We start from the raw sequence: 27,132 nt of genomic DNA on the forward strand, positions 1-27,132 counted from the left end.
AACATAATTGCAAAAGGGTTTTCTAATGATCAATTAGCCTTTTAAAATGATAAACCTGGATTAGCAAACACAACGTGCCATTGGAACACAGGACTGATGGTTGCTGATAACGGGCCTCTGTACGCCTATGTAGATATTCCATTAAAAATCAGCCGTTTCCAGCTACAATAGCCATTTACAACATTAACAATGTCTACACTGTATTTCTGATCAATTTGATGTTATTTTAATGGACAAAAAAATTGCTTTTCTTTCGAAAACAAGGACATTTCTAAGTGACCCCAAACTTTTGAACGGTAGTGTGTGTGTATATATATATATATATATATATATATATATATATATATATATAACCAATGATGAATGCTCCTAAGGTGTGCTTGAGAGACAGGTAGAGAATATTGTTGCCCAGGAGGTCGGCAGAATCAAAGGAGCAACTCAATTGCGCCCCATTGCTATTTCCACATCACCAAAATGTCACATTTACTTTTTGCCTGTTAACTTTTAATTAACTCAAATTTACCATAGGCCTAACTAAGTGAGTCCAGGCGGCACTGATCATTCATTTCAACACTTCAGTGTCCATTTCTGAGATCATCGTGTGTATGTACTATTTCACCTTGTTTATATACCAGCCCTGGGAAAATGGAGGAGAGATCAACTGTGTTATGATGCTGGTCTTATAGATTTGTTCAAGGTTTATGATGGAGAGATGTAATCAGTGGTTACTACTGCCCCAGTGTGCCTCTTCAGCACTGAGATGTGTGTGGAGCCAAGCCGCTGTACGGTAATGGTTATCTACTCTTTTATTTTACATCTCATTAAGCACAGAATAGCTTCCTCGTGTGTGTGTGTGTGCGTGTGTGTGCGACACTGAGGTTACAAGTCAGCTTGCAGTTCAAAGGTTAATTCATCTATCCATAAACGCCTTATCGAGTTTACAGTTACTCAATACATTTTACTGTCCAGAGTGCATATCCTATTATTTATTTGGTAAATGTACAACTTATTTAATCAGGAGTCAGGGGTTGCGTTGATATTTTCTTGCATGATTGTTAATTTAACCAGTTTTAGTTTGTCTTTATATGAAACGAATTCAATCAAACCCACACTGCAGAAAGCACACTCCATGGCAAAGCACCATGCACATAATGTTTACTTGAAATAGGGTGTTTCAATGTAAAAAAAAAAAACAGTGTTATTTTCCACAATGCAGGTTTCATTAAATCCCAGAACAATCGGTTGACTTGCATTGTAGCTCTTATTTAGCTCAAAGTTGGCAACTATAACTACATTAACAAGTATATAATTGATTGCTACTTAATGCTATCTCCCCACTCATAATTTGTTAAAGTTTAGTTGGCCGCTGCCAGTGATACAGTGCCTTGCAAAAGTATTCATCCCCCTTGGCGTTTTTCCTATATTGTTGCATTACAACCTGTAATTTAAATGGATTTTTATTTGGAGTTCATGTAATGGACATACACAAAATAGTCCAAATTGGTGAAGTGAAATGAAAAAAATAACTTGTTTCAGAAAATTACATATGTATTCACCCCCTTTGCTATGAAGCCCCTAAATAAGATCTGGTGCAACCAATTACCTTCAGAATTCACATAATTAGTTAAATAAAAGTCCACCTGTGTGCAATATAAGTGTCACATGATCTGTCACATGATCTCAGTATATATACACCTATTCTGAAAGGCCCCAGAGTATGCAACAACACTAAGCAAGGGGTACCATGAAGACCAAGGAGCTCTTCAAATAGGTCAGGGACAAAGTTGTGGAGAAGGACAGATCAGGGTTGGGTTATAAAAAAATATCAGAAACTTTGAACATCCCACGGAGCACCATTAAATTCATTATTAAAAAATGGAAAGAATATGGCACCACAACAAACCTGCCAAGAGAGGGCCGCCCACCAAAACTCACAGACCAGGCAAGGAGGGCATTAATCAGAGAGGCAACAAAGAGACCAAAGATAACCCTGAAGGAGCTGCAAAGCTCCACAGCGGAGATTGGAGTATCTGTCCATAGGACCACTTTAAGCCGTACACGCCACAGAGCTGGGCTTTAAGGAAGAGTGGCCTGAAAAAAGCCATTGCTTAAAGAAACAAATAAGCAAACACGTTTGGTGTTCGCCAAAAGGCATGTGGGAGACTCCCCAAACATATGGAAGTAGGTAATCTGGTCAGATGAGACTAAAATTGCATGGTGGTGGCAGCATCATGCTGTGGGGATGTTTTTCATCGGCAGGGACTGGGAAACTGGTCAGAATTGAAGGAATGATGGATGGTGCTAAATACAGGGAAATTCTTGAGGGAAACCTGTTTCAGTCTTCCAGAGATTTGAGACTGGGACGGAGGTTCACCTTCCAGCAGAACAATGACCCTAAGCATACTGCTAAAGCAACACTCGAGTGGTTTAACATTTAAATGTCCTGGAATGGCCTAGTCAAAGCCCAGACCTCAATTCAATTGGGAATATGTGGTATGACTTAAAGATTGCTGTACACCAGTAGAACCCATCCAACTTGAAGGAGCTGGAGCAGTTTTGCCCTGAAGAATGGATGTGCCAAGCTTATAGAGACATACCCCAAGATACTTGCAGCTGTAATTGCTGCAAAAGGTGGCTCTACAAAGTATTGACTTTGGTGTGGTGAATAGTTATGCACACTCAAGCTTATTTCTTGTTTGTTTCACAATAAAACATATTTTGCATCTTCAAAGTGGTAGGCATGTTGTGTAAATCAAATGATACAAACCCCCCCCCCCCCCCCCCCCAAAAATCCATTTTAATTCCATGTTCTAAGGCAACAAAATAAGAAAAATGCCAAGGGGGGTGAATACTTTGGCAAGCCACTGTAGTTACAGTGGGGGAAAAAAGTATTTAGTCAGCCACCAATTGTGCAAGTTCTCCCACTTAAAAAGATGAGAGAGGCCTGTAATTTTCATCATAGGTACACGTCAAATATGACAGACAAAATTAGATTTTTTTTTCCAGAAAATCACATTGTAGGATTTTTTATGAATTTATTTGCAAATTATGGTGGAAAATAAGTATTTGGTCAATAACAAAAAGTTTCTCAATACTTTGTTATATACCCTTTGTTGGCAATGACACAGGTCAAACGTTTTCTGTAAGTCTTCACAAGGTTTTCACACACTGTTGCTGCTATTTTGGCCCATTCCTCCATGCAGATCTCCTCTAGAGCAGTGATGTTTTGGGGCTGTCGCTGGGCAACACGGACAAAGATTTTCTATGGGGTTGAGATCTGGAGACTGGCTAGGCCACTCCAGGACCTTGAAATGCTTCTTACGAAGCCACTCCTTCGTTGCCCGGGCGGTGTGTTTGGGATCATTGTCATGCTGAAAGACCCAGCCACGTTTCATCTTCAATGCCCTTGCTGATGGAAGGAGGTTTTCACTCAAAATCTCACGATACATGGCCCCATTCATTCTTTCCTTTACACGGATCAGTCGTCCTGGTTCCTTTGCAGAAAAACAGCCCCAAAGCATGATGTTTCCACCCCCATGCTTCACAGTAGGTATGGTGTTCTTTTGATGCATCTCAGCATTCTTTTTTACCAAAAAGTTATATTTTGGTTTCATCTGACCATATGACATTCTCCCAATCCTCTTCTGGATCATCCAAATGCACTCTAGCAAACTTCAGACGGGCCTGGACATGTACTGGCTTAAGCAGGGGGACACGTCTGGCACTGCAGGATTTGAGTCCCTGGCGGCGTAGTGTGTTACTGATGGTAGGCTTTGTTACTTTGGTCCCAGCTCTCTGCAGGTCATTCACTAGGTCCCCCCGTGTGGTTCTGGGATTTTTGCTCACCGTTCTTGTGATCATTTTGACCCCACGGAGTGAGCTCTTGCGTGGAGCCCCAGATTGAGGGAGATTATCAGTGGTCTTGTATGTCTTCCATTTCCTAATAATTGCTCCCACAGTTGATTTCTTCAAACCAAGCTGCTTACCTATTGCAGATTCAGTCTTCCCAGCCTGGTGCAGGTCTACAATTTTGTTTCTGGTGTCCTTTGACAGCTCTTTGGTCTTGGCCATAGTGGAGCTTGGAGTGTGACTGTTTGAGGTTGTGGACAGTTGTCTTTTATACTGATAACAAGTTCAAACAGGTGCCATTAATACAGGTAATGAGTGGAGGACAGAGGAGCCTCTTAAAGAAGAAGTTACAGGTCTGTGAGAGCCAGAAATCTTGCTTGTTTGTAGGTGACCAAATACTTATTTTCCACCATAATTTGCAAATAAATTCATTAAAAATCCTACAATGTGATTTTCTGGATTATTTTTTCTCAATTTGTCTGTCATAGTTGACGTGTACCTATGATGAAAATTACAGGCCTCTCTCATCTTTTTAAGTGGGAGAACTTGCACAATTGGTGGCTGACTAAATACTTTTTTTCCCCACTGTAAAAATGACCACCGTGTAAAAACAAACCACTACTGGTGCTGGTTTCAGGACATTCTTCTCCCTCCTGACAGACAACCCATGGTCTTTACACCATCTAGCATCTTCAACAAAAGAGGAGAAATACCTGTATTTTCTTTGAAGCAGACAGCAATTCAGTTGGATACCAGGGAAGAAATATATTGCCAGGAATAAAACGGTACTATAATTCATATAGCACGGTGATCCATCAATAGCCAATGATTCTGGCCGAGACAAATCAATTTCAGCTAGCTGTAGGCGTTCATCTGGGGTTGCCTTGGATTCCACTTGGCATTTTGCAGAGGCTGTAATCCATACCCGCCCTCGATAATGCGCTTGACATTATGGTCAAGACTGAATTATCCTGTGGTATGAAATAGGATTTACTGAGGGTTATTGTGAAAGAGCGAGAACAGAAAATAACTTGTGATGTGAATGTGGTAGAGCGAAAAGTGATGAAGGAAGATTGAAGTGATGAAGGGTTACAGTACATTAGTCAAAGGATTGACACAGTACCCAACTTGAACACACCACTTTAGCTACACCCCTAGACACCAGGCAATAGTGGCTTACACACATACCCCCTACAATTAACAAAGCATGCCTTCAAGCTTACTGTATATTTTCCCTAGGGAGAGATGTAGGCCTATGCCTTTATGCAGTCCATTCATTAGTCTAAGTGAGAGAAATGCTCAGGCAACAACGGTTTAATTAGACCTGTAACTGGACAGTACATTTTGTCATCACAAATGAAGAATTATAGCTGCACTATATAACTAGGAGGCTATTCCTGGCCAAATGTCACCAGCCAAATGTCAGCACTGTCTGTTCTCTCTCTCCCTGCTGATTTAGAATTGATGGATATTTACATTTTATGGCATACCCCCTGTGCACTCTACACTGGCAAACTACGCATAAAACAAAATGGATTTAAATGATGCTGCCATTCACCTGTAGTAGCACCAAATCTGACCAAACTCACAGGACAGTTCCTTGTCCTCATCATTGTGAGCTGTCTGGCAGTGAGGTGTGAGAAACATTGAAGCGATCATATGAAGCTAAATGAGCTAGCCTACACACAGCTAGCCTACACACAGCTAGCCATTTTAATTGGACTGACCTTCTGTGATCAAGTGTTAATGCAAAAAGGCCAACACAAACACTTGTGCCTGCCTGAAATCGTTAGCTACCAGTTAGCTTCTTCTCTCCTCCATCCACTAGTTGCTATGCTAGCTTTGTGGAGAACCCTCAGCTGGGTGGATGCCGGGTTCAGGGGTAGAGCTCCGAAAGCGCTCCTGTGGGCCCAGCAGCCATTTGGCTTGTCTCTTTGAATTATCTCCGACACCAGGTGCTTCTTTCCGCTCCGTCTGTTTGCCAGCGAGGGGAGAATTAAAAGAGGCTTATTTTTCACCCAGGAGCTTGTTTTTTATTAGCGAGCTAAAGAGCTGTTTCCTCTCATTGAATTTCTCTTCAGTGTGTGAGTCCTTATTAGTAAGGTACACTTTCCAAATGACCATATGTCATTAGTTACACTGAAGCCATTGTTACAATGTCTTAATTGGTAGCCATCAATAATCAGCTGTGTCTGTGAGCTAATGAAACACCTGGAGCAGAGTGAGGTGTGAATGTAGCACGTGGGGACGTGTGAAACTTACTCCTCAGCCTGAAGTGTCCCCATCTGCGCCCGCGAATAGCTAGCTTTGCGCTTGGTGCCGACTGGTAAGACGCTTCAGGAGGGTGGTCAGGTATGCTAGCAAGGCAGAGGTCCTGGGTCCGTGGCCCGGATCTACAGTCAATTTGAGTAAATTTGAGCCTACTGGCTGTTTCACGCCACGAGAGAGTCACTAGCTCCAGCTGGTAGCTGAAGTGCACACCAATCTCCACACATCTAAATGAACATTTGTGAGATTAGAACTCCTGTGGACAAGATTTAGGTATTGGATTATGTATTTGAATATACCCTCCTGGGGTGGTAGATAATCATACTTTTACTGGCTCTTCAGAGCAGTCAGTAGAGTATTCAGTGAAAGGAGAGAATCTCCTTGACGACTCCCATAGATGGTGAAGATCTTTGTATCAAGGTGTATCAGACTCACATCCAGGACAGGTGGGCTAGGTCTGCCGAAACAGCAGCAGCTATGTCTGAGTGTCCTCTCCTCTCCTCTCCTCTCCTCTCCTCTCCTCTCCTCTCCTCTCCTCTCCTCTCCTCTCCTCTCCTCTCCTCTCCTCTCCTCTCCTCTCCTCTCCTCTCCTCTCCTCTCCTCTCTCACTCCTCTCTGATTTAGGCGAGGAGATCTGTAGTCAGCCTCTTCAATGGGGAGCTTCAATTTCTGCTCTGCTTGGCGGCTTCAAGGTGGTGCATTAGCTCGCCGTGTGTGTACAATCACCAGTTGCACAATAACATCAAAAGAAGCTCAATTGGGCAGAAAACGGCCCTATCTAGGAACACAACAACACACTTTGTAGACCACCTTTTCAGTCACGTTGACTTTCACTGGATGCTTTTACTCATCTCCTTTAGTGTCTTTGTCTGCCTTTAGCTCAAGGGGATTTTCCTCCACTCGTTGTACAGGTATTGGCATTGCTGTTGGTGTCGCTATTGATAGTGACGGTGTACCTAATTCAGAGTTTTAAAACTTGTCGGGCCCAATGATTTATCATTCTACTGCAGGGGTCCCGCAAGGTTTAGTCTCAAATCCGTTCCTGATGTGCTGTGCTGTGCTGTGCATAGCCAGTAAGCACACTACACACACTGAGTAGACTTTTAAGGGACAGTTTTCTTCCTGTATTCAGTGTTTTCTATAGGGTGTTTTTCCACAATGTGCACACTGTAGTAAGGTTTCCTTATTCTCTATCCAGCTGTCAACGGTTGTATTTAGTAAAGGTGCTACTTGGCGTTTCTGCTCTGTCGTCCCTTACATTAGAAAGGTAAGTGGTGTGGCAGTGTTGGATGGCCACTTTTCATTCTCCACAGTCCACTAGGCTTTATAGGGAGCAAGCAAGCAGTCTGTAACCTGTGTGTGTTTATATCCCCTGTTGATCTTAGTACACTGTGTTGTGAAGCCACAGAATGTCTACCAAATCCCGCTCTGCCATGCCGCCTTGTCATTTTGGTGCATTCACCCCAGACCGTGTGTGTGTGTGTGTGTGTGTGTGTGTGTGTGTGTGTGTGTGTGTGTGTGTGTGTGTGTGTGTGTGTGTGTGTGTTACTCCGCTCCCTGTGCTGTGGCAGAAATCTCATCACTCCCACACATCTCGAGCTGTCACCCAGCGAGCCTCTTGAAAACAGGCGCCACTTTGCATTGATTCTTATTGTTTACATCCTCCTTCATCCCGAAAGAGCTTAACTTAAGCATATTTCACTGGGATGATCTAAATTAGTCAGAGAATAGCAGAGGTGTAGATCTATTGCACTGAATAGGAATGCGGTAGTTTTTGTTGCCATTTGTTCAAGTGTCTCTTCTCTAAATGTTACATTATTGCAAGCTTATGACCATATTTACATTTACATGTAAATATGGGGCCATTTATTTTATTTTTGTAAAAATGGGGGGAGGGGTGCTGTTGGATTATTTAAGATACTCTTTGAAGAGGTAGGGTTTCAGATGTGGGATTATTAAAGATACTCTATGAAGAGGTAGGGTTTCAGATGTCAAATTCAGCAGTGCAATAACTATTATGAACTGCTTGAGTATCATCATCAATATTGTTCATCTAGACCTATTATCCAACCTTTTCTCTGTCTCTCTCCCTCTTTCTCTCACCTTCTCTCCCTGCCTATCTCTCACTCTCTTCCCCTCCTCTCTCCCTCCCCCCTTTATCTCTCCCCTCCTCTCTTTCCCCCTCTCTCTCTGGCCTCAGGATGAGTGAGTGAGCTGTCCGTCTGCCCTTCGCGTCCCAACCATGATCGCCACCGGAGGCCTGCTGCGGATCAACAGGAGGCAGGACTCACTGCGCTCCAAGAGCCGCGCCGAAAACAAGCGCAAGAGGAAAGCCAAGAAGAAGCAGAAGAATGAGGTGGTGGTGGTCAAGGGCAAGCTGAATCTCTGCTCCATCTCAGGGGTGGTGGCGGCCATTGGGATTCTGATCCTACTGGTGGGCATTGCCATGGCCATACTGGGCTACTGGCCCAGGGAGCGCCCACTGTACCCAGCGCCGCGCCAAACCCAAAGGATTTACGACAAGAAGGAAGAGTCAGGGCTGACGGGCAACTGGACGAACAACGCGAAGGTCGGATTTCACCTGGATAGGGATTTGGTCAGTAACAATCGTTCCAACGGCACAGGTTTAGAGGAGCCTCCTATGGGCTTCCTGGCCGAGTTCTTGGATAAGTACCTGTACTCAGACAAGCTGAAGGTGTTCGGGCCCCTCATCATGGGCATTGGCATCTTCCTGTTCATCTGCGCCAACGCGGTGCTGCACGAGAACCGCGACAAGAAAACCAAAGTCATCAACCTGAGGGACATCTACTCCACAGTCATCGACATCCACAGCTTGCGTACTAAGGAAAACACTCCACTCAATGGCTTTGTGAACTACGTGCAGTCCAAAGGGGTGGAGGGGAACCCTAGTGCTGCGTATACCGCCGCCCTGCTGGCCAAAGGCGCCTGGCCCTCGGGGGGCTCACCGGATGAGGGAAGTCGGGGCCCCTCCAGATGCCACTCCCTGACCAGGTCAAGGGTCTCGTCCCTCGAGAGGCAGACGTTTACCGACACAGTCTACACTATCTCCAGACACAGCGGAGCCGGCCAGCAGAGCAGCCCGATTCCCATCTCCAAACAGTTGGAGACCCGGACAATAGTGGCCTCCTCGGTCAACGCCTTCACTCTTCCCATGACCAAACCCAACCACCGGGCCAACCAGCACCAGCGCAGGCCCTCGGCCAAAGCAGAGGCGGGGAGGAGCAGAGCTGTGCTGTGCGACTCTGGGGAGGAAGACAACGAGGCCCGGGTGGAGTACATAGTTCCAGAAACCACCACTCAGGCCAAGGTAGAGACTTTGCGGGCGGCCATGTTCCTGCCTCAAGACTCGGTGGAAGTATACAAGAGCAGTGGTAGCCTCCAGGGGGCAACGCAGGGCTCCCAGGTGCAGCTACTCCCCTCTTCCCCCACCGGACACAGAGTGACAGGCTCCCACCTGTCCCTCAGTGCCCTGACGGAATACTCCAGGTCCATCGACCTGGGCATCACTCCATCCACCCCCACCGATTGGAAGGTGGAACGGTCTCGGCGACTCAGCTGCCCTCGTCTAGAGGTACTGGGAGGCGGTGGGTACATCAAACTGGGCAACCTGGGGGGGGAGTCCTTTGAGTCAAGGGAGTCATGTGAGATGACCGCCTTCAGCCGAGTGACCTCAGAGGAGGCTCTGGCTAAGTGTCAGAGGGAAGGAGGAGGAGCCAATGAACAGGAGAGCAGTTCCGGGGAACCACAGGACAGGGGCTCAAGGCGATACTCCAACAAAGATAAACTTTTCATGATCTCTCAGTCAGACTCCGTTTTGGATGATGAGGAGGTGGAAAGCACAGACATATGATTGGACGATTGCTGATTAGACAATTGCTGATTGGTGGATTGCTGATTGGCGTAATGAGTTTACTTGAACAAAATGAACACGTGATAACTGGCAGGGTGTTGGTCGAAGACACTTGACAGCAGACTCAAACAATTATGACTATTACAACAATACTGTATAGGATCTGAGATCTAGAGTTTCTTGTGGTTCGTTGCAAATGCAATTATCGAAATGTGACCAAAAACCGAACATGGTCTTTGGTGAGCTATGAAAACTGAAGATTGTGTGTATTTTGTCAAGCGTTTGTTTGTGTAGGTTGGAAGCGTCGCACCCAAATGAAAGAGTTTCACAGCAAAAAGATAACATTAACCAAAAAGGGACAGTTTTAAAATGGTGACTGTACAGTTACTGTACCATCCACTTGATGTAATAGTTTCTATAATGTGTAGAAATATAATTGTGGCTGTTCCACCCGCTGTCACTACTGATACTGTAGTAGTATATCGATTGAGAGTTGCTGTCTCAACAGCATGTATTTTATACTGTAATGTCCTTACACAGTTTTTGTCAATTGCCAGAGGAAGTTTTGAATTCAAACTTCAATAGCAATACATAATTGACCATCTCTGTTTGCTTGTGGGTAATCACAATGTTGGCATATTTGCCTCTGTCTCTTTTAAATTCTCTGAACAAAGACATATGTTATTGTTTAGTTTTTTAGAACTGTCTTGACTTGCTTGTTAAGGAATCTATATATTTGCCATCGCTTTTGCCTGAGCGAAACTGAAAACCACACACTGACTAGCACAATTCATAGCAGAAGACTTGTATCTCGGTACAAGTAGCCTAACTACCTTACCACAAGTAACCATCCGTGTAGAAAACAAATCTATGTTATCCTGTGCAAAAGCAGCTGGGTTGTTTTTGTAGTTTGTTGTTGTTCAATGACAAACCTGCAGTATGTATTGTATTCCAATTGTTGCTGGTGCCCAAGTCAAACATCCCATGGTCGTCCTATGGCTCAATCAGTCCTCAAATAAACATACGAAGCTGTCTCATTATCTGCACCATCTGTAATTGGTGACCTTCTGACATCAACCCAAAGGGGTGTGAGTGTGAGAGAGAGAGAGAAAGAAAGAGAGAGAGAGAGAGAGAGAGAGAGAGAGAGAGAGAGAGAGAGAGAGAGAGAGAGAGAGAGAGAGAGAGAGAGAGAGAGAGAGAGAGAGAGAGAGAGAGAGAGAGAGAGAGAGAGAGAGAGAGAGAGAGAGGAGAGAGGAGAGAGACGAGAGAGAGAGAGAGAGAGAGAGAGAGAGAGAGAGAGAGAGAGAGAGAGAGAGAGAGAGAGAGAGAGAGAGAGAGAGAGGCGTGGCCGCTCAGTTTTATGATTGATTATTATGGATGTAATCTAACCTTTCTGTGGATAGGACACCTAGTGTTTCTTCACTGTATTATTTTCAGGGTCTTTGAAGTGTGTGTCCTCTTTGAACATGTATTAATTTACTATAGTTCTGCAGGAATCCTAGAGCAACACAAATTCAACCCTAAAACGGATTATACACACTGAACCCATTTATTCAGCTTAGTCTTTCCTCTCCCCATCCGAACAGGTGATTTATTCTAAAACTAGACTGCACTGCTGCTGAAGTCTGACTTGACTTCTCTGCAGTTGTTATTTTTTACCCGTCTGACCATTCTCTCAGCCAGCCAAGGCAGATGTGTGATGGATTGAAGGTTTTTCTCTTTCTCTCTCTCTCTCTCCCTCTTGCTCTCTCTCTCTCCCTGGCCTGCAGTGAGCTCTGAAATCTTTCAACATCTCTCTCAAACCCTCCGCCTCTAACTCACATATCACAGAACGTCTAACTCTTCCTTATTTCCAATGTCATAACCTCACCTATTCCCTTTCTGTGTACAAGGGGTTTCTCATCAATGGTTAATTACCACTTCTAATTAACAGTGGAAATGCTCAGTTGTCTTTAAAGGCAGTTGGGTATGTACTTGGTATAGTCAGTCTCCTGTTTCTCGCCGAGTGTTTTTCCTCTATTGTCTCTCCTTTAAGAGTTTTTCAGCTGACATGGCGATTCTTTGCTCATTAAGATAATGAGCTGTAAGTCCTCTTGACGATTGACATTCAAGTGGGATTCATTAGCAACAACCAGAATGAAAACACCACTTCTCAGTGATGTCTAGGATTAATACCAATTTGAAGGCCAAATCCAATGCCATAGAGGATAGACCGATGGCCATATGGAAGAGAAATACATTCCTCATGTTATATCAACCCTAGGCTTATTGCCACGCTTTTTCAAAATCCTTGCCCTTTCACCGTCTATGTTCAGATAAGATAAACAAACAAATGTGCTTCACAAGTAATCCTTACTTTATTTTATTAAGTAGACCTACTATCCAGGCTTTGTAATGCATTTCCTTCGAGAATCTCTACGTCTGAATTTATTTGACACTGTTAAAAGCATACCCATCTATCCCACGTTCAACTCGTCTCAGTCAATTTGACGTGACGCAATGAGAGTATCCACAGTCACATTGTTTAATATCCCGTCTGCCAGGAACATCTGATCTAAATGACAGAACTTCTGACATGCCACCGACAGAAGAAATCAAGTTTACTGCACTTGTTGTAAACGACATCGAGGATCTGCTTGGACCATCAACATGTTATAGACGTTTATCATTATAACAGCTACATTGAGCTGCAAAATAAAATAAGCCTATGTTTACTGTTGACAGTACAAGGAAAGCCTGGTAAACATTTGAATTCAACTATTTAGTGTCAGTGATTCACAGAGGAAATAAAGTCTGAATAAATTAGGAAGCATGAATATATTACAGAGATGGGTCTGATTAGGCATATAGCCCTGTGTTCCAGTGGTAGGCCCACCTGTCAGATATTTTTGTAGGCCTAGACAACAAACCTTAACAACAGCAGAAGAGTTCACTAATTGGGCATTTCCACCTGAGACTTACCCCACACCAGTGTGTTGTTAGTGTTTATGTTAATATAATATTTTTCGGGAACTGTTACCATCAGGAATGTGACACTTAAGACTTGGGGCGAGTAGAATCAACAACCTATGCATCATCAAGACAGTGGCTTAGTGAGAAAGGGTTAACCCGTGGAAGGTGTTAAGCAATGTTCACCTTTAAAAGGAAGAGGGGAGAAAAAGATGCACAGTGAGGTTTCTGCTAAAACCTGAGTTGGATTATGTAACGACAGATGCCGTTTATATAACACGCCCAAACATCTTGCAGCATCTCTCTGTACCTCTCTCTCTGTCGCTATCACTTGCGCATCAGCGCAGCGCAGCGCAACAGCTCGTAGGCCTGTCCAAGCACAGTTTACAGCTTCCATTATCCGTGGGGAAACAGCCGTTCAGCATCCCACACATTCACTTGAATAACAATCAGTAGGCCAGGTCCACAAATAAGATGTATGACTCCTCGTCTTCGTCATACCCAGCTCCATTACTGTATACCGCATATCAGTGTGACAGTGTGCGCGCGCAGAATCACATGTGGCCATCTAATAACGTGAGTCACATGTAGCCCAGTAATTGGGAGGTAAAGCATGATATTTTCAGATTACATCATGACCAAGCATTGGCTGCTGTACTAAAAGCCTGCGTAGGCGTCGATAAATACATGCTGCTGTCTTTTTGCACCATCTAGTGGTACGTTTTTTGTTTGTTTTTTGTTTTTATGCAGCCCCTCAAGTGGGCTACTGTATATACCAAAGCTGCTGTCACGTTTTCATCTTTACCTATACAGCGCTCATGGATACTAGCATTAGTGTGCGTGTGCGTGCGTGCGTGATGATTTTCCTTTTATTTGCATGTGTTTGACGCAGATACATTCATTGTTTTCCAGCCATTAAAGTGAGCCCATCGTCCCCAGTCAAAGACTGGTGCATTGTCATGCTGAAATAGGAAAGGGCCTTCCCCAAACTGTTGACATAAAGTTGGAAGCACAGAATCGTCTAGAATGTCATTGTATGCTGTAGTGTTAAGATTTCCCTTCATTGGAACTAAGGGGCCTAGCCCCGAACCATGAAAAACAGCCCCAGACCATTATTCCTCCGCCACCAAACTTTACAGTTGGCACTGCGCATTCGGGCAGGTAGCGTTCTCCTGGCATCCGCCAAACACAGATTTGTCCGTCAGACTGCCAGATGGTGAAGCGTGATTCATCACTCCAGAGAACGCGTTTCCACTGCTCCAGAGTCCAATGGCGACAAGCTTTACACCACTCCAACCGACGCTTGGCATTGCGCATGGTGATCTTAGGCTTCTGTGCAGCTGCTCGGACATGGAAACCCATTTCATGAAGCTCCATACGAACAGTTCTTGTGCTGACGTTGCTTCCAGAGGCAGTTTGGAACTCGGTGTTGCAACCGAGGACATACTATTTTTACGTGCTACGCACTTCAGCACTCGGCGGTCCCGTTCTGTGAGCTTGTGTGGCCGACCACTTCGCTGCTGAGCTGGTGTTGCTCCTAGATGTTTCCACTTCACAATAACAGCACTTACAATTTTTTTTTGTGTGTGATGGATTGAACCTTTATTTAACCAGGTAGGCCAGTTGAGAACAAGTTCTCATTTACAACTGCGACCTGACCAAGATATAGCAAAGCAGTGCGATAAAAACAACAACAACACAGAGTTACATATGGAATAAACAAAACGTACAGTCAATAACACAATAGAAAATAGAAAATCTATATACAGTGTGTGCAAATGTAGTAAGTTATGGAGGTAAGGCAATAAATAGGCCATAGTGCAAAATAATTACAATTTAGTATTAACACTGGAGTGATAGATGTGCAGAAGATGATGTGCAAATAGAGATACTGGGGTGCAAATGAGCAAAATAAATAACAATGTAAATAACATTTGACCTTGGCAGCTCTAGCAGGGCAGAAATTTTATGAACTGACTTGTTGGAAAGGTGGCATCCTATGACGGTGCCACGTTGAAAGTCACTGAGCTCTTCGGTAAGGCCATTCTACTGCCAATGTTTGTCTATGGGGCCTCCTGTAGCTCAGTTGGTAGAGCATGGCGCTTGCAATGCCAGTGTTGTGGGTTCGATTCCCACGGGGGGCCAGTATGAAAAATGTATGCACTCACTGAAACTCTAAGTCGCTCTGGATAAGAGCGTCTGCTAAATGACTAAAATGTAAAATGTATGGAGATTGCATGACTGTGTGCTCAATTTTATACACCTGTCAGCAAAGGGTGTGGCTGAAATAGCCAAATCCACTCATTTGAAGGGGTGTACTAGCCATACCCTGTCCTAATGAATAAAATACTAGCAACACTGTCCTAACGCATAAAATACTAGCAACACTCTGTCCTAACGCATAAAATACTAGCAACACTCTGTCCTAACGCATAAAATACTAGCAACACTCTGTCCTAACGCATAAAATACTAGCAACACTCTGTCCTAACGCATAAAATACTAGCAACACTCTGTCCTAACGCATAAAATACTAGCAACACTCTGTCCTAACGCATAAAATACTAGCAACACTCTGTCCTAACGCATAAAATACTAGCAACACTCTGTCCTAACGCATAAAATACTAGAAACACTCTGTCCTAACGCATAAAATACTAGCAACACTCAACCTAATGAATAAAATACTAGCAACACTCTGTCCAAAAGCATAAAATACTAGCAACACTCTGTCCTAACGCATAAAATACTAGCAACACTCTGTCCTAAAGCATAAAATACTAGCAACACTCTGTCCTAAAGCATAAAATACTAGCAACACTCTGTCCTAACGCATAAAATACTAGCAACACTCTGTCCTAAAGCATAAAATACTAGCAACACTCTGTCCAAAAGCATAAAATACTAGCAACACTCTGTCCTAACGCATAAAATACTAGCAACACTCTGTCCTAACGCATAAAATACTAGCAACACTCTGTCCTAACGCATAAAATACTAGCCTCACCCTGTCCTAAAGCATAAAATACTAGCAACACTCTGTCCTAACGCATAAAAAACTAGCAACACTCTGTCCTAACGCATAAAATACTAGCAACACTCTGTCCTAAAGCATAAAATACTAGCAACACTCTGTCCTAACGCATAAAATACTAGCAACACTCTGTCCTAACGCATAAAATACTAGCAACACTCTGTCCTAACGCATAAAATACTAGCAACACTCTGTCCTAAAGCATAAAATACTAGCAACACTCTGTCCTAACGCATAAAATACTAGCAACACTCTGTCCTAACGCATAAAATACTAGCAACACTCTGTCCTAACGCATAAAATACTAGCCTCACCCTGTCCTAAAGCATAAAATACTAGCAACACTCTGTCCTAACGCATAAAATACTAGCAACACTCTGTCCTAACGCATAAAATACTAGCAACACTCTGTCCTAACGCATAAAATACTAGCAACACTCTGTCCTAACGCATAAAAAACTAGCAACACTCTGTCCTAACGCATAAAATACTAGCAACACTCTGTCCTAACGCATATCATAAATCATGATTCTGATTAATTTGATTAAAATTCAAAGCCATTACAGATAAACTACATTTGGATAGCAATTTTTTTCAAGCATATTGTCGTGAAGTAGCCTACTGCAAGGTAAGCGCCATTAACCTTGATTAAACGGCAAACGTTACGTATCTAACATTGCCTTTCGGCACATTATTATTTGCTGTTGAATGAAATACTTGCATAATTGCACCTTTTCTCCTAACAACTCTAATCAACTGCAATGTTGACAATAATGTAAAGAGCCTGTTCTAGTGGCCTCACCTGTTTCAGCTGTTGTGATCATGTCAGAAATGTGCACTGCAGCCATGCGCTCCTGGGGGAAGTTTCCCCTAGGTACAGATCTAGGATCAGCTTCTCCTCACCCAATCCTAACCTTAATCATTAGTGGGGGAAATGCTAAACTGACCCAGGATCATCATCTAGGGGCAACTTTAACCTACACTCAGCACAGACACGGGCCGTATTTGTGTGTGTGTTGACCATAAAGGGGGCAGGATCACCACATTTTCTTCCAAACTGAGTTGTTTTACCAGCCACCACGTCCATGTAACATTTCCTGTAGTTTGCCCGTTATATCTGATGTCTGAAAATCTGTCACTTTTGCACGAATCTGGTATAGTACATCAGCTAAACCTAGCTTCTTTATAATGAGTCAGTCTAAATGAGTCCCGAACAGGGATGTAGCACAAGGGATTAGATTTTCCCCTTTCGATACAAGTTGACTGAACAAACAGATGCCCAGTGGATACTAGTCTCTAGCCCTTACAAAGCTCTCTGACATTTCTTGTGGCTGTGACATCGTTTTCAAAGTAGCCCAATTTGTGGTAATATCCTTTATGTAAATAGTCTCTCTGTGGCTGGGTCCTCTCGAAGGTTAATATACATGATTGTCTCATGAGTCTCAGCTCCTCATAGTGAGACTTTTATTGTCGTTTATTGACATTTTGGTAAAATATCAGCGGCCACAATCTGCCCTTCTTGAGCCTGGGTTCTGTTGGGGCTCTGGTCGGGAGAAATGGCAGTCATGAAAGAAGTGTAAACGTTTTCCGCCCTGTTGCCTGTCAATGTCTGTTCCACTGACAAACCAGGGTCAGTATTCAGAAAGCGTATCAGAGTAGGAGTGTTCTAGGATCAGTTTTCTGTTTTAGATCATAATAAGTGAGATTAAATGGACAGTGAGAACCTGATCCTAGATCAGCAACACTACTCTTAGATGCTTTGTGAATACGGGCCCAGGTGGCACACAGGCATGAACAGAGGTTAGAGCAGTAAAAATACATGTTTTGTCATACCCGTGGTATACGGTCTGATATGCCACGGCTGTCAGCCAATCAGCATTCAGGGCTCGAACTCCCCAGTTTATAATGCTAAATATAGCACTTGTAGGAAGTCTTTATTTGTCGTTTACTTTCTCTCCTCAGCTTGACTTATGGCTGGCTGGACTGGTATTCTCTCATTGTGAAAGACTACCCACCACAGGCCCTTATTTTACCAGGTAAGTTGACTGAGAACACATTCTCAGTTACAGCAACAACCTGGGGAATAGTTACGGGGAGAGGAGGGGGAATGAATGAGCCAATTGGAAGCTGGGGATGATTAGGTGGCCAGATTGGGAATGTAATGCCCCTACCCTTACGATAAGTGCCATGGGATCTTTAGTGACCACAGAGAGTCAGGACACCTGTTTAATGTAACTGTAACTTTAACTGTAAGTCACTCTGGATAAGAGCGTCTGCTAAATGACTAAAATGTAAATGTAATGTCCCATCCGAAAGATGGCAACTTATACAGGGCAATGTCCCCAATCACTGCCCTGGGGTATTGGGATATTTTTTTGGGACCAGGGGAAAGAGTGCTTCCTACTGGCTTTCCAACACCACTTCCAGCAGCATCTGGTCTCCCATCCAGGACCAACCCTGCTTAGCTTCAGAGGCAAGCCAGCAGTGGGATGCAGGGTGGTATACTGCTTGATTAGCTATTAAAATGTTGTCCATTTTATGTGAGTGCTGTGTGTCATTTGTTCTATGGGAGGCCACATGTATATCATTCATATAAATCAGAATTGTCTGTGTGAAAAGCTGTTTGCGGTTGCACTTCCAATCGTAGCCACATGAAGACAGTATTCCACTTCCCACCACAGTGTGAGTCTGTAAGAAGCAATGGTAGTGAAGCATAAAGTGCTCCAATAATTATGTGACTGCAAAATGACCACACATGATTTATACCGGCTGATTTATACCTTCTGTTACAACACTGATTTAATTTGTCGCACTACAGCCATTTACATACTATAACTCCCTGTGGTGCGTACTAATAAAATAGTACACTGACTGACATTCCAGGTCAGGCTATATGACTACTGTAGTGATCCGTCATATAAAGAATTACTTTCCAGAGATTACGTCACTGTTTCATTGGATTAATAAAGTTGCATCGTATTGTATCTAGGCCCCACATGGAGGGAGAAGTTTTGTACTTTGAGAGATGAAATCTTATGCAGACCACATCTGTGCGTGGGAGGGGCCGGGAGGAATCCATTTATTCCAGATGACAGATTTACTTTCAATAATTCATAAGAAAGTTGGAACACCCCCTTCAAAGGGATGCGGGTAAAAGATAAGTGTGGTCTGATGTGTACTAAGAAGATGTAGCCTACTGACAGTATGTGTCATTGTGACAACCTTTGTAATTCTCATCATATTCTAATTGTCTAAAGGGAATTATAAACTGGGTGGTTCGAGCCCTGAATGCTGATTGGCTGACAGCCGTGGTAACATTGGCAACCAGTTTATAATAGCAATAAGGCACCTAGGGGGTTTGTGGTATGTGGCCAATATATTATCCTACCCAGAGCAAGTTGGTCTGTTAATATATTTATCAACTCCCAGCATTTTGCCTCTGAATTTCTCTAAATCAGTGGCTGAAAATCATGCCATAAACTCATCAGAAATCAGTACTTCTGTGTGCCTTCTCCAATAATGATAGACATTCAGTAATAGGGTCTAATTTGATTATGGCACACTAGAAGACTATACAGTCAGAGATAGAGACTGAAATAGGCATTTGCCCTGCGATAACCAGTTAGCCTACTGTCTTGGGTTAGTTCTTCATTGGTGCATGCACCTCCATTATAATAGCCATTACAGAGACTATCCTTCCAGCCATTGCATTAGGCAGAACCAGCAGTGACATTTTTCTGACTACAGTAGGCTAGCCCAGATGGACAGTAGCATCATTTATCTCACTCAATAAAAGACACCGTATTGGAGCTCCAACAGCCAGCCCACATCTGTGATTAATATTTTAACTGACAGTAACCTTGACCTATGAGGATTGACCTATCCCGTTATGGAAAGCGGCTTTGCCCAGAGTGGGTGTGACTTCTCTTGCTGGGAATGGCTTGTGTGGAGGATGACCAATTGCGCAATAGGGGGGCGTGTCTGTGTGGAGAGATGGGTCCCGTCGTAGCAGCGACCGATTGTGGACAGCGAGAGGACTGTTTTGCAGGTGTGAGAGGCATTCTACGCTGTCCTGAACTGGATTTACGTCGTCCCGCCAACCAGACATTTAAGAAATAACGGTATTTATCTGAGAGCATCGTATCAGAGGGTTGTAAAGGACAAAAATAGGAATCAGGTAAACACATATTTTCAAGTGAAGTGTCCTATACTAGTTCATTCGGGACGGACTTTAGCGCATGAATGAGAGTAACATCTGTTCGGTTTTGTTTTGGTCACTGTGTACAGTAGTGTTTTTACTGTGAAGATCGACGGTTGTTTTGAAAGTTGACTTTGTTGCAGTTTTATTTTAGAAGTAGTCAAACCATTTTCAATGTAACTGTATTGCCTATTGCGGATTTCGTTATTTGCTAAAAGGAATTGTTGATATAACAATATCCCACATCCGTACCCGACGAAAATATGTCATTTTTTCTCTTGAATGATGATATTCTAGGCTACTGTATTTTAGTGAAACCGGTCTCCATGACGTCAACAGCTGTTGATACAAAGTATTCTGTGCGTTACGTCGCATGTAATTTGCTTTAATGCCTTGAGGAGAGACTGGCTACTGGGTCGTTCCACTTCAAAAAGCACAAGAAAGAGGATTTGGACACCCACCATCTCAGATTGTTCTGAAATCATTTCTGTTGTTAGAAAGAGATACGATTAGCATTCCTGTAACATTATTTTGTTGAAATCTAATTTGAACGCTGAGAAATTAAACGAATTGTTTGCACCCAAATTGGCCATTTTAATGTATAGGAGTCATATAATATTCAATAAATATAGGACCTAACATCCGATTTGGACCAAACTTTTTTCTAACAATGGGTTACACATGAGGAATCCAAAGGTATTGTAAAAAGCCATTAGCGGACCTATATAGCCCTCTGCAGCGTGCTGTTTCCCGCGCTGCAGAGGGCTGTAAAGGTCTGCTAATACAGGCAAGGCTGGCCCGCTCATTCGGCAGGAATAGGCGGCTGCCTATGGCGGCAGATTGAAGAGGGTGGCATTTTCTTTAGCTAAACTGACCAAGACACACCTCCAACAACACATTAAACCTCACATAATTCTGCCCAAAAACAATGACAATGTCTCTCAACCAGTGGCATATGGGCTTTTTAGGTGAGTGCTGATGCCAGAGAAGATGGCTGGCGTTTTACAGCCCTCTAACCAATTGTACTATTATGTGTGTTTTTTCACATTATTTGTAATTTATTCTGTACATAATGTTTCTGCCATCGTCTCTTATAACCAAAAAGAGCTTCTGGATATCAGGACAAGGCCCAAATCCCCATCATTCGCAGGAGAAAGAGACAGAGATATCGTGGACGTAGGTCGGGGTGCCTTGTAAGGATCCGACGGCAAGCGAGTAAACTGCCTCTTCCATCAATCCTATTAGCCAATGTTCAATCATTTGAAAATAAATTAGATGACCTCATATTACGGTTATCCTACCAACGGGACATTAAAAACTTTAATATCTTATGTTTCACCGAGTCGTGGCTGAACGACGACATGGACAACATACAGCTAGCGGGCTATACGCTACATTGGCAGGATAGAACGGCTGACTCCGGTAAGACAAGGGGTGGCGGTCTGTGTATATTTGTAAACAACAGCTGGTGCACAAAATCAAATACTAAGGAAGTCTCGAGGTTTTGCTCGCCTGAGGTAGAGTATCTTATGATAAGCTGTAGACCACACTATTTACCAAGATAGTTTTTCATCTATATTTTTCATAGCTGTCTATTTACCACCACAAACCAATGCTGGCATTAAGATTGCACTCAATGAGCTGTATAAGGCCATTACTAAACAGGAAAACGCTCATCCAGAGGCAGCGCTCCTAGTGGCCGGGGACTTTAATGCAGGGAAACTCAAATCCATTCGACCTAATTTCTACCAGCATGTTAAATGTGCAACCAGAGGAAAAAAAACTCTAGACCACCTTTACTCCACACACAGAGACGCATACAAAGCTCTCCCTCGCCCTCCATTGGCAAATCTGACCATAACTCTATCCTCCTGATTCCTGCTTATAAACAAAAACTAAAGCAGGAAGCACCAGTGACTCGGTTAATAAAAAAGTGGTCAGAAGACGCAGATGCTAAGCTACAGGACTGTTTTGCTAGCACAGACTGGAACGTTCCGGGATTCTTCAGATAGCATTGAGGAGTACACCACATCAGTCACTGGCTTCATCAATAAGTGCATCGATGACGTCGTCCCCACAGTGACCGTACGTACATACCTGAACCAGAAGCCATGAATTACAAGCAACATCCGCACTGAGCTAAAGGGTAGAGCTGCCGCTTTCAAGGAGCGGGACTCTAACCCGGAGACTTATAAGAAATCCCGCTATGCCCTCTGACGAACCATCAAATAGGCAAAGAGTCAATACAGGACTAAGATTGAATCGTACTACACCGGCTCTGACGCTCGTCGGATGTGGCAGGGCTTGAAAACTATTACAGACTACAAAGGGAAGCACAGCCGTGAGCTGCCCAGTGACACAAGCCTACCAGACGAGCTAAACCACTTCTATGCTCGCTTCGAGGCAAGCAACACTGAAGCATGCATGAGAGCACCAGCTGTTCCGGATGACTATGTGATCACGCTCTCCGTAGCCAATGTGAGTAAGACTTTTAAGCAGGGGCCAGACGGATTACCAGGACGTGTACTCCGAGCATGTGCTGACCAACTGGCAAGTGTCTTCACTGACATTTTCAACATGTTCCTGACTGAGTCTGTAATACCAACATGTTTCAAGCAGACCACCATAGTCCCCGTGCCCAAGGACACTAAGATAACCTTCCTAAATGACTACCGACCCGTAGCACTGACGTCTGTAGCCATGAAGTACTTTAAAATGCTGGTCATGGCTCACATCAACACTATTATCCCAGAAACCCTAGACCCACTCCAATTTGCATACCGCCCCAACAGATCCACAGATGATGCAATCTCTATTGCACTCCACACTGCCCTTTCCCACCTGGACAAGAGGAACACCTACGTGAGAATTTTATTCATTGACTACAGCTCAGCGTTCAACACCATAGTGCCCTCAAAGCTCATCACTAAGCTAAGGATCCTGGGACTAAACACCTCCCTCTGCAACTGGATCCTGGACTTCCTGACGGGCTGCCCCCAGGTGGTAAGGGTAGGTAACAACACATCTGCCACGCTGATCCTCAACACGGGGGCCTCTCAGGGGTGCTTGCTCAGTCCCCTCCTGTACTCCCTGTTCACCCATGACTGCATGGCCAGGCATGTCTCCAACACCATCATTAAGTTTGCCGAGAACACAACAGTGGTAGGCCTGATCACCGACAACGATGAGACAACCTATAGGGAGGAGGTCAGAGACCTGGCCATGTGGTGCCAGGATAACAACCTCTCCCTCAACGTGACCAAGACAAAGGAGATGATTGTGGACTACAGGAAAAAAAAGAGGACTGAGCACGCCCCCATTCTCATTGACGGGGCTGTAGTGGAACAGGTTTAGAGCATCAAGTTCCTTGGTGTCCACATCACCAACGAACTATCATGGTCCAAACACACCAAGACAGTCGTGAAGAGGGCACGACAAAGCCTATTCCCCCTCAGGAGACTGAAAAGATTTGGCATGGGTCCACAGATACTCAAAAAGTTCTACAGCTGCACCATCGAGAGCATCCTGACTGGTTGCATCACCGCCTGGTATGGCAACTGCTCAGCCTCCGACCGCAAGGCACTACAGAGAGTAGTGTGTACGGCCCAATACATCACTGGGGCCAAGCTTCCTACCATCCAGGACCTCTATACCAGTTGGTGTCAGAGGAAGGCCCTCAAAATTGTCAAAGACTACAGCCACCCTAGTCATAGACTGTTCTCTCTACTACCACACGGCAAGCCGTACCGGAGCGCCAAGTCTAGGTCCAAAAGGCTTCTCTACAGCTTCTACCCCCAAGCCATATGACTCCTGAACAGCTAATCATGGCTACCCGGACTACTTGCACTGCCCCCCCACCCCCACCCCTTCTTTTTACGCTGCTGCTACTCTGTTAATTATTTATGCATAGTCACTTTAACTCTACCCACATGTACATATTACCTCAACTACCTCAACTAGCCGGTGCCCCCGCACATTGACTCTGCACCGGTACCGGCCTGTATATAGCCTCCCTACTGTTATTTTATTTTACATCTGCTATTTTTTTCTCAACACTTTTTTGTTGTTGTTGTTTTATTTTACTTTTTTGTTAAAAAAGAAAGGCATTGTTGGTTAAGGGCTGTAAGTAAGCATTTCACGGTAATGTCTACACCTGTTGTATTCGGCGCATGTGGCAAATAACATTTGATTTGATTTGATAAGCAGTGCCCACTTTGTCAAAATATTTAGCTTGTCTATTCCCAGCGGGCCACTCCAGGGTGCTGTTGGAGAGACGCATCGCTGCCACTCTCCACCAACTGTATGACAATGTAATGAGAGACACTTTTTACATCATGCAGGTTTCTCCGATCAATTAGCCTAACATAAATGGCGCCCAATCAAATATAAAATGTGCTGACATGTTAACAAACAACATATCCCAAAAACAAGACAGGTCAAAGTAAAATGGAAAATATGGAATGGATATTCAGGCTACTCACAACTGCTGTCCATAGACATCTATTTTTCGTTCAAATTTGGTGCGGTCCGGACTGGCCTTGATTTCAACATCCACGGACATAGACCAAATCTGAACCAATCACAGACATCTATGTTGGGCGGGGGGGGGGGGGGCAAGAGTGGCCAGGACCAGCCCTGAGTAGTAAAGTCCCAGTGCACTACTTTTGTTGCGGCTCTGAGTATTGTTTCGTCATCCTATGTAATGTATTCTCAGTGAATTTTGTGATTGTTTTCCCCCGCTGTTCAGAGAAATTAGTAATTGAAGTTGTTAGGTTTATGTCCCATCCAACATCCTGAAATTACCAGGTCCTGACCATTAGATGGTGATGCTTCTGCCATTAGGTGAAACAAGTTTGAAGAATCCCCCCCCCCCCATGTTAAAGGGATAGTTCACCCAAATTACAAAATACCATTTTGGTTTTCTTACCCTTTAAGCAGTCTATGGAAAAGATATGACAGCAATCCGTGCTTTGGTTTTGTTGGCCACTGTTTCAAATGCTAATCTTTTAGCACAATCCAATGGTACCTATATTAGCATTTTCACGCTTTTTGTCCAAATCATCCTAATCTAAAAATGTATTGTGTAACTCAATTATGTTACTTACTCTGCAGCGCGGAAAACAGCACGCTGCAGAGGGCTATATCGGTCCGCTAATGGCTTTTTTTGTTTAAAAAATCACCTAATAGCAGGAACAGCACCATCTAGTGGTCAGAACCTGGTAATAACAGGATGTAGGATGGGACATAAACCTAACAACTTCAATGACTAATTTCTCTGAACAGGGGAAAAAAAACATCACCAAATTCACTGAGAATACATTACATAGGGAAAGGGAAAGGTAAAGGGGATATCTAGTCAGTTGACCAACTGGATGCATTCAACTGAAATGTGTCTTCCTCATTTAACCCAACCCCTCTGAATCAGAGAGGTGCGGGGGGCTGCCTTAATCGACATCCACGTCATCGGCGCCCGGGGAGCAGTCGTTGTTGGGGGTTAACTGCCTTGCTCAGGATGAATCAATTAGCTTAATTTCTCAGAGATCAAATTATATTTCAACAAAATAATGTTGCTGGAATGCTTATCTTAACTGTTTCTGACGACAAAAGCGATTTCAGAACAATCTGAGATGGTGGGTGTCATTGCTTGCTGAAATGGCATGGAACAACGACCCTATTGTAGCCTACATCTGAAATAATTTTCCAGTCGCTATTCTCAGTCGAATGGTTTTATTTTAAAACAGCCTAAAAAAATATATATTTCGTAGGCCTACTGTAATACGCTAGTGAATATATTAAAGGGATACTTTGGGATTTTGATACTTCCCAAGAGTCAGATGAAGTCGTGGATACTATTTTTATGTCTCTACGTGCAGTTTGAAGGAATTTGCTAGCTAGCGCAATGACTGTAAGTTTACGCATAGACATCCAGTCATTGCGCTAACGCTAGTTAGCACTGGCTTGCGAAACTACCTCTAACTTCCTTCATACTGGACACAGAGATGTAAAAATGGTATCCACAAGTTCATCTGGCTCTGGGGAAGTAGATAAAGGGCCTCATTGCCAAAATCCCAAAGTATCCCTTTTATATCAGCAACAGTACAATGGTCTTTGGCAGTAGGCTGTAGGGAAAATATTAGATTTCAGTCCGTGCAGGCAAGAATGTTGATTTGTCGTGTACACTATCAAAAACATTGGTGTTCTGGTTGCAGCTTGGAATAAGCACTGCTGTACAAATATTGACGTAGCCTAAATTATAACTGTTTGACAAGAGTTATACCAGTGTATTTGGTTATGGTGTTGACATGTTATGACATATTACACTTAGAGTGTTTTGAACTTCTGATCTTTTATTCCATTTTTCCCCCACATCACTCCGGATCAACTTGAATGGAATTGTGGATGGAATCTGGATGCGCTGTATATGACCTGTCATGGTGAGTACAAATAAATACTTCCTGCATTTACTCACAAAATGAAAACAACCTGTTTGAAGGGTCTGACCTTGTCACCTGTCAACAAATTGTGGGGTATACAGTATAGGCCTGCAGTAGGCTACAACTGCACAACTGTTAGGCACAGTTGCCAAATGCCTTGGAGGCTATTACATACATTGCCTACCTCAGCAAATGCCACATATGTCAGTGCATGTATGACCAGAGAGAGTTGAATTGGTGTAATTTGACTACAGCCAGGATGCTTGAGCGCATTCCTTTCTTTGGCGGAGGAAGTGAATAAACTCAAGAAACACAGCTGAGTTCAACAAGGATCTCTTCAGGACAGCCTGTTCTGTTTGGGTTTTAACCTATTTGCCTCGAATTTAATCTTCCGAACCCCCCACAGATGTGGAATAACATAGCAATGTCAGTTAGCACAGCATTAGAAACACAAAGCATTAAAATGCTACAGAAATGTCAGTCTGTCGTCAGTCTGGCATGCTGTTATTGTTCTTTATAGCGGCTGATA

The 27,132-nt window shown here is 43.6% G+C and overlaps 1 protein-coding gene across 1 annotated transcript; it reads left to right on the forward strand.

Moving 5' to 3' along the window:
• Positions 1-8,359: 8,359 nt before the first annotated feature.
• LOC311124302 (transmembrane protein 200C-like) lies at positions 8,360-9,988 on the forward strand (the record flags this gene model as incomplete). The annotated part of the gene is made up of 1 exon (XM_084198469.1): positions 8,360-9,988. The coding sequence occupies one exon, from the start codon at positions 8,360-8,362 to the stop codon at positions 9,986-9,988; it is 1,629 nt and encodes a 542-aa protein (XP_084054595.1).
• Positions 9,989-27,132: the final 17,144 nt, after the last annotated feature.

Source organism: Coregonus lavaretus (genome assembly GCF_964263955.1).
Source record: "Coregonus lavaretus genome assembly, contig: HAP1_SCAFFOLD_2199, whole genome shotgun sequence".
In the NCBI taxonomy this organism is placed as follows: Eukaryota; Metazoa; Chordata; class Actinopteri; order Salmoniformes; family Salmonidae; genus Coregonus; species Coregonus lavaretus.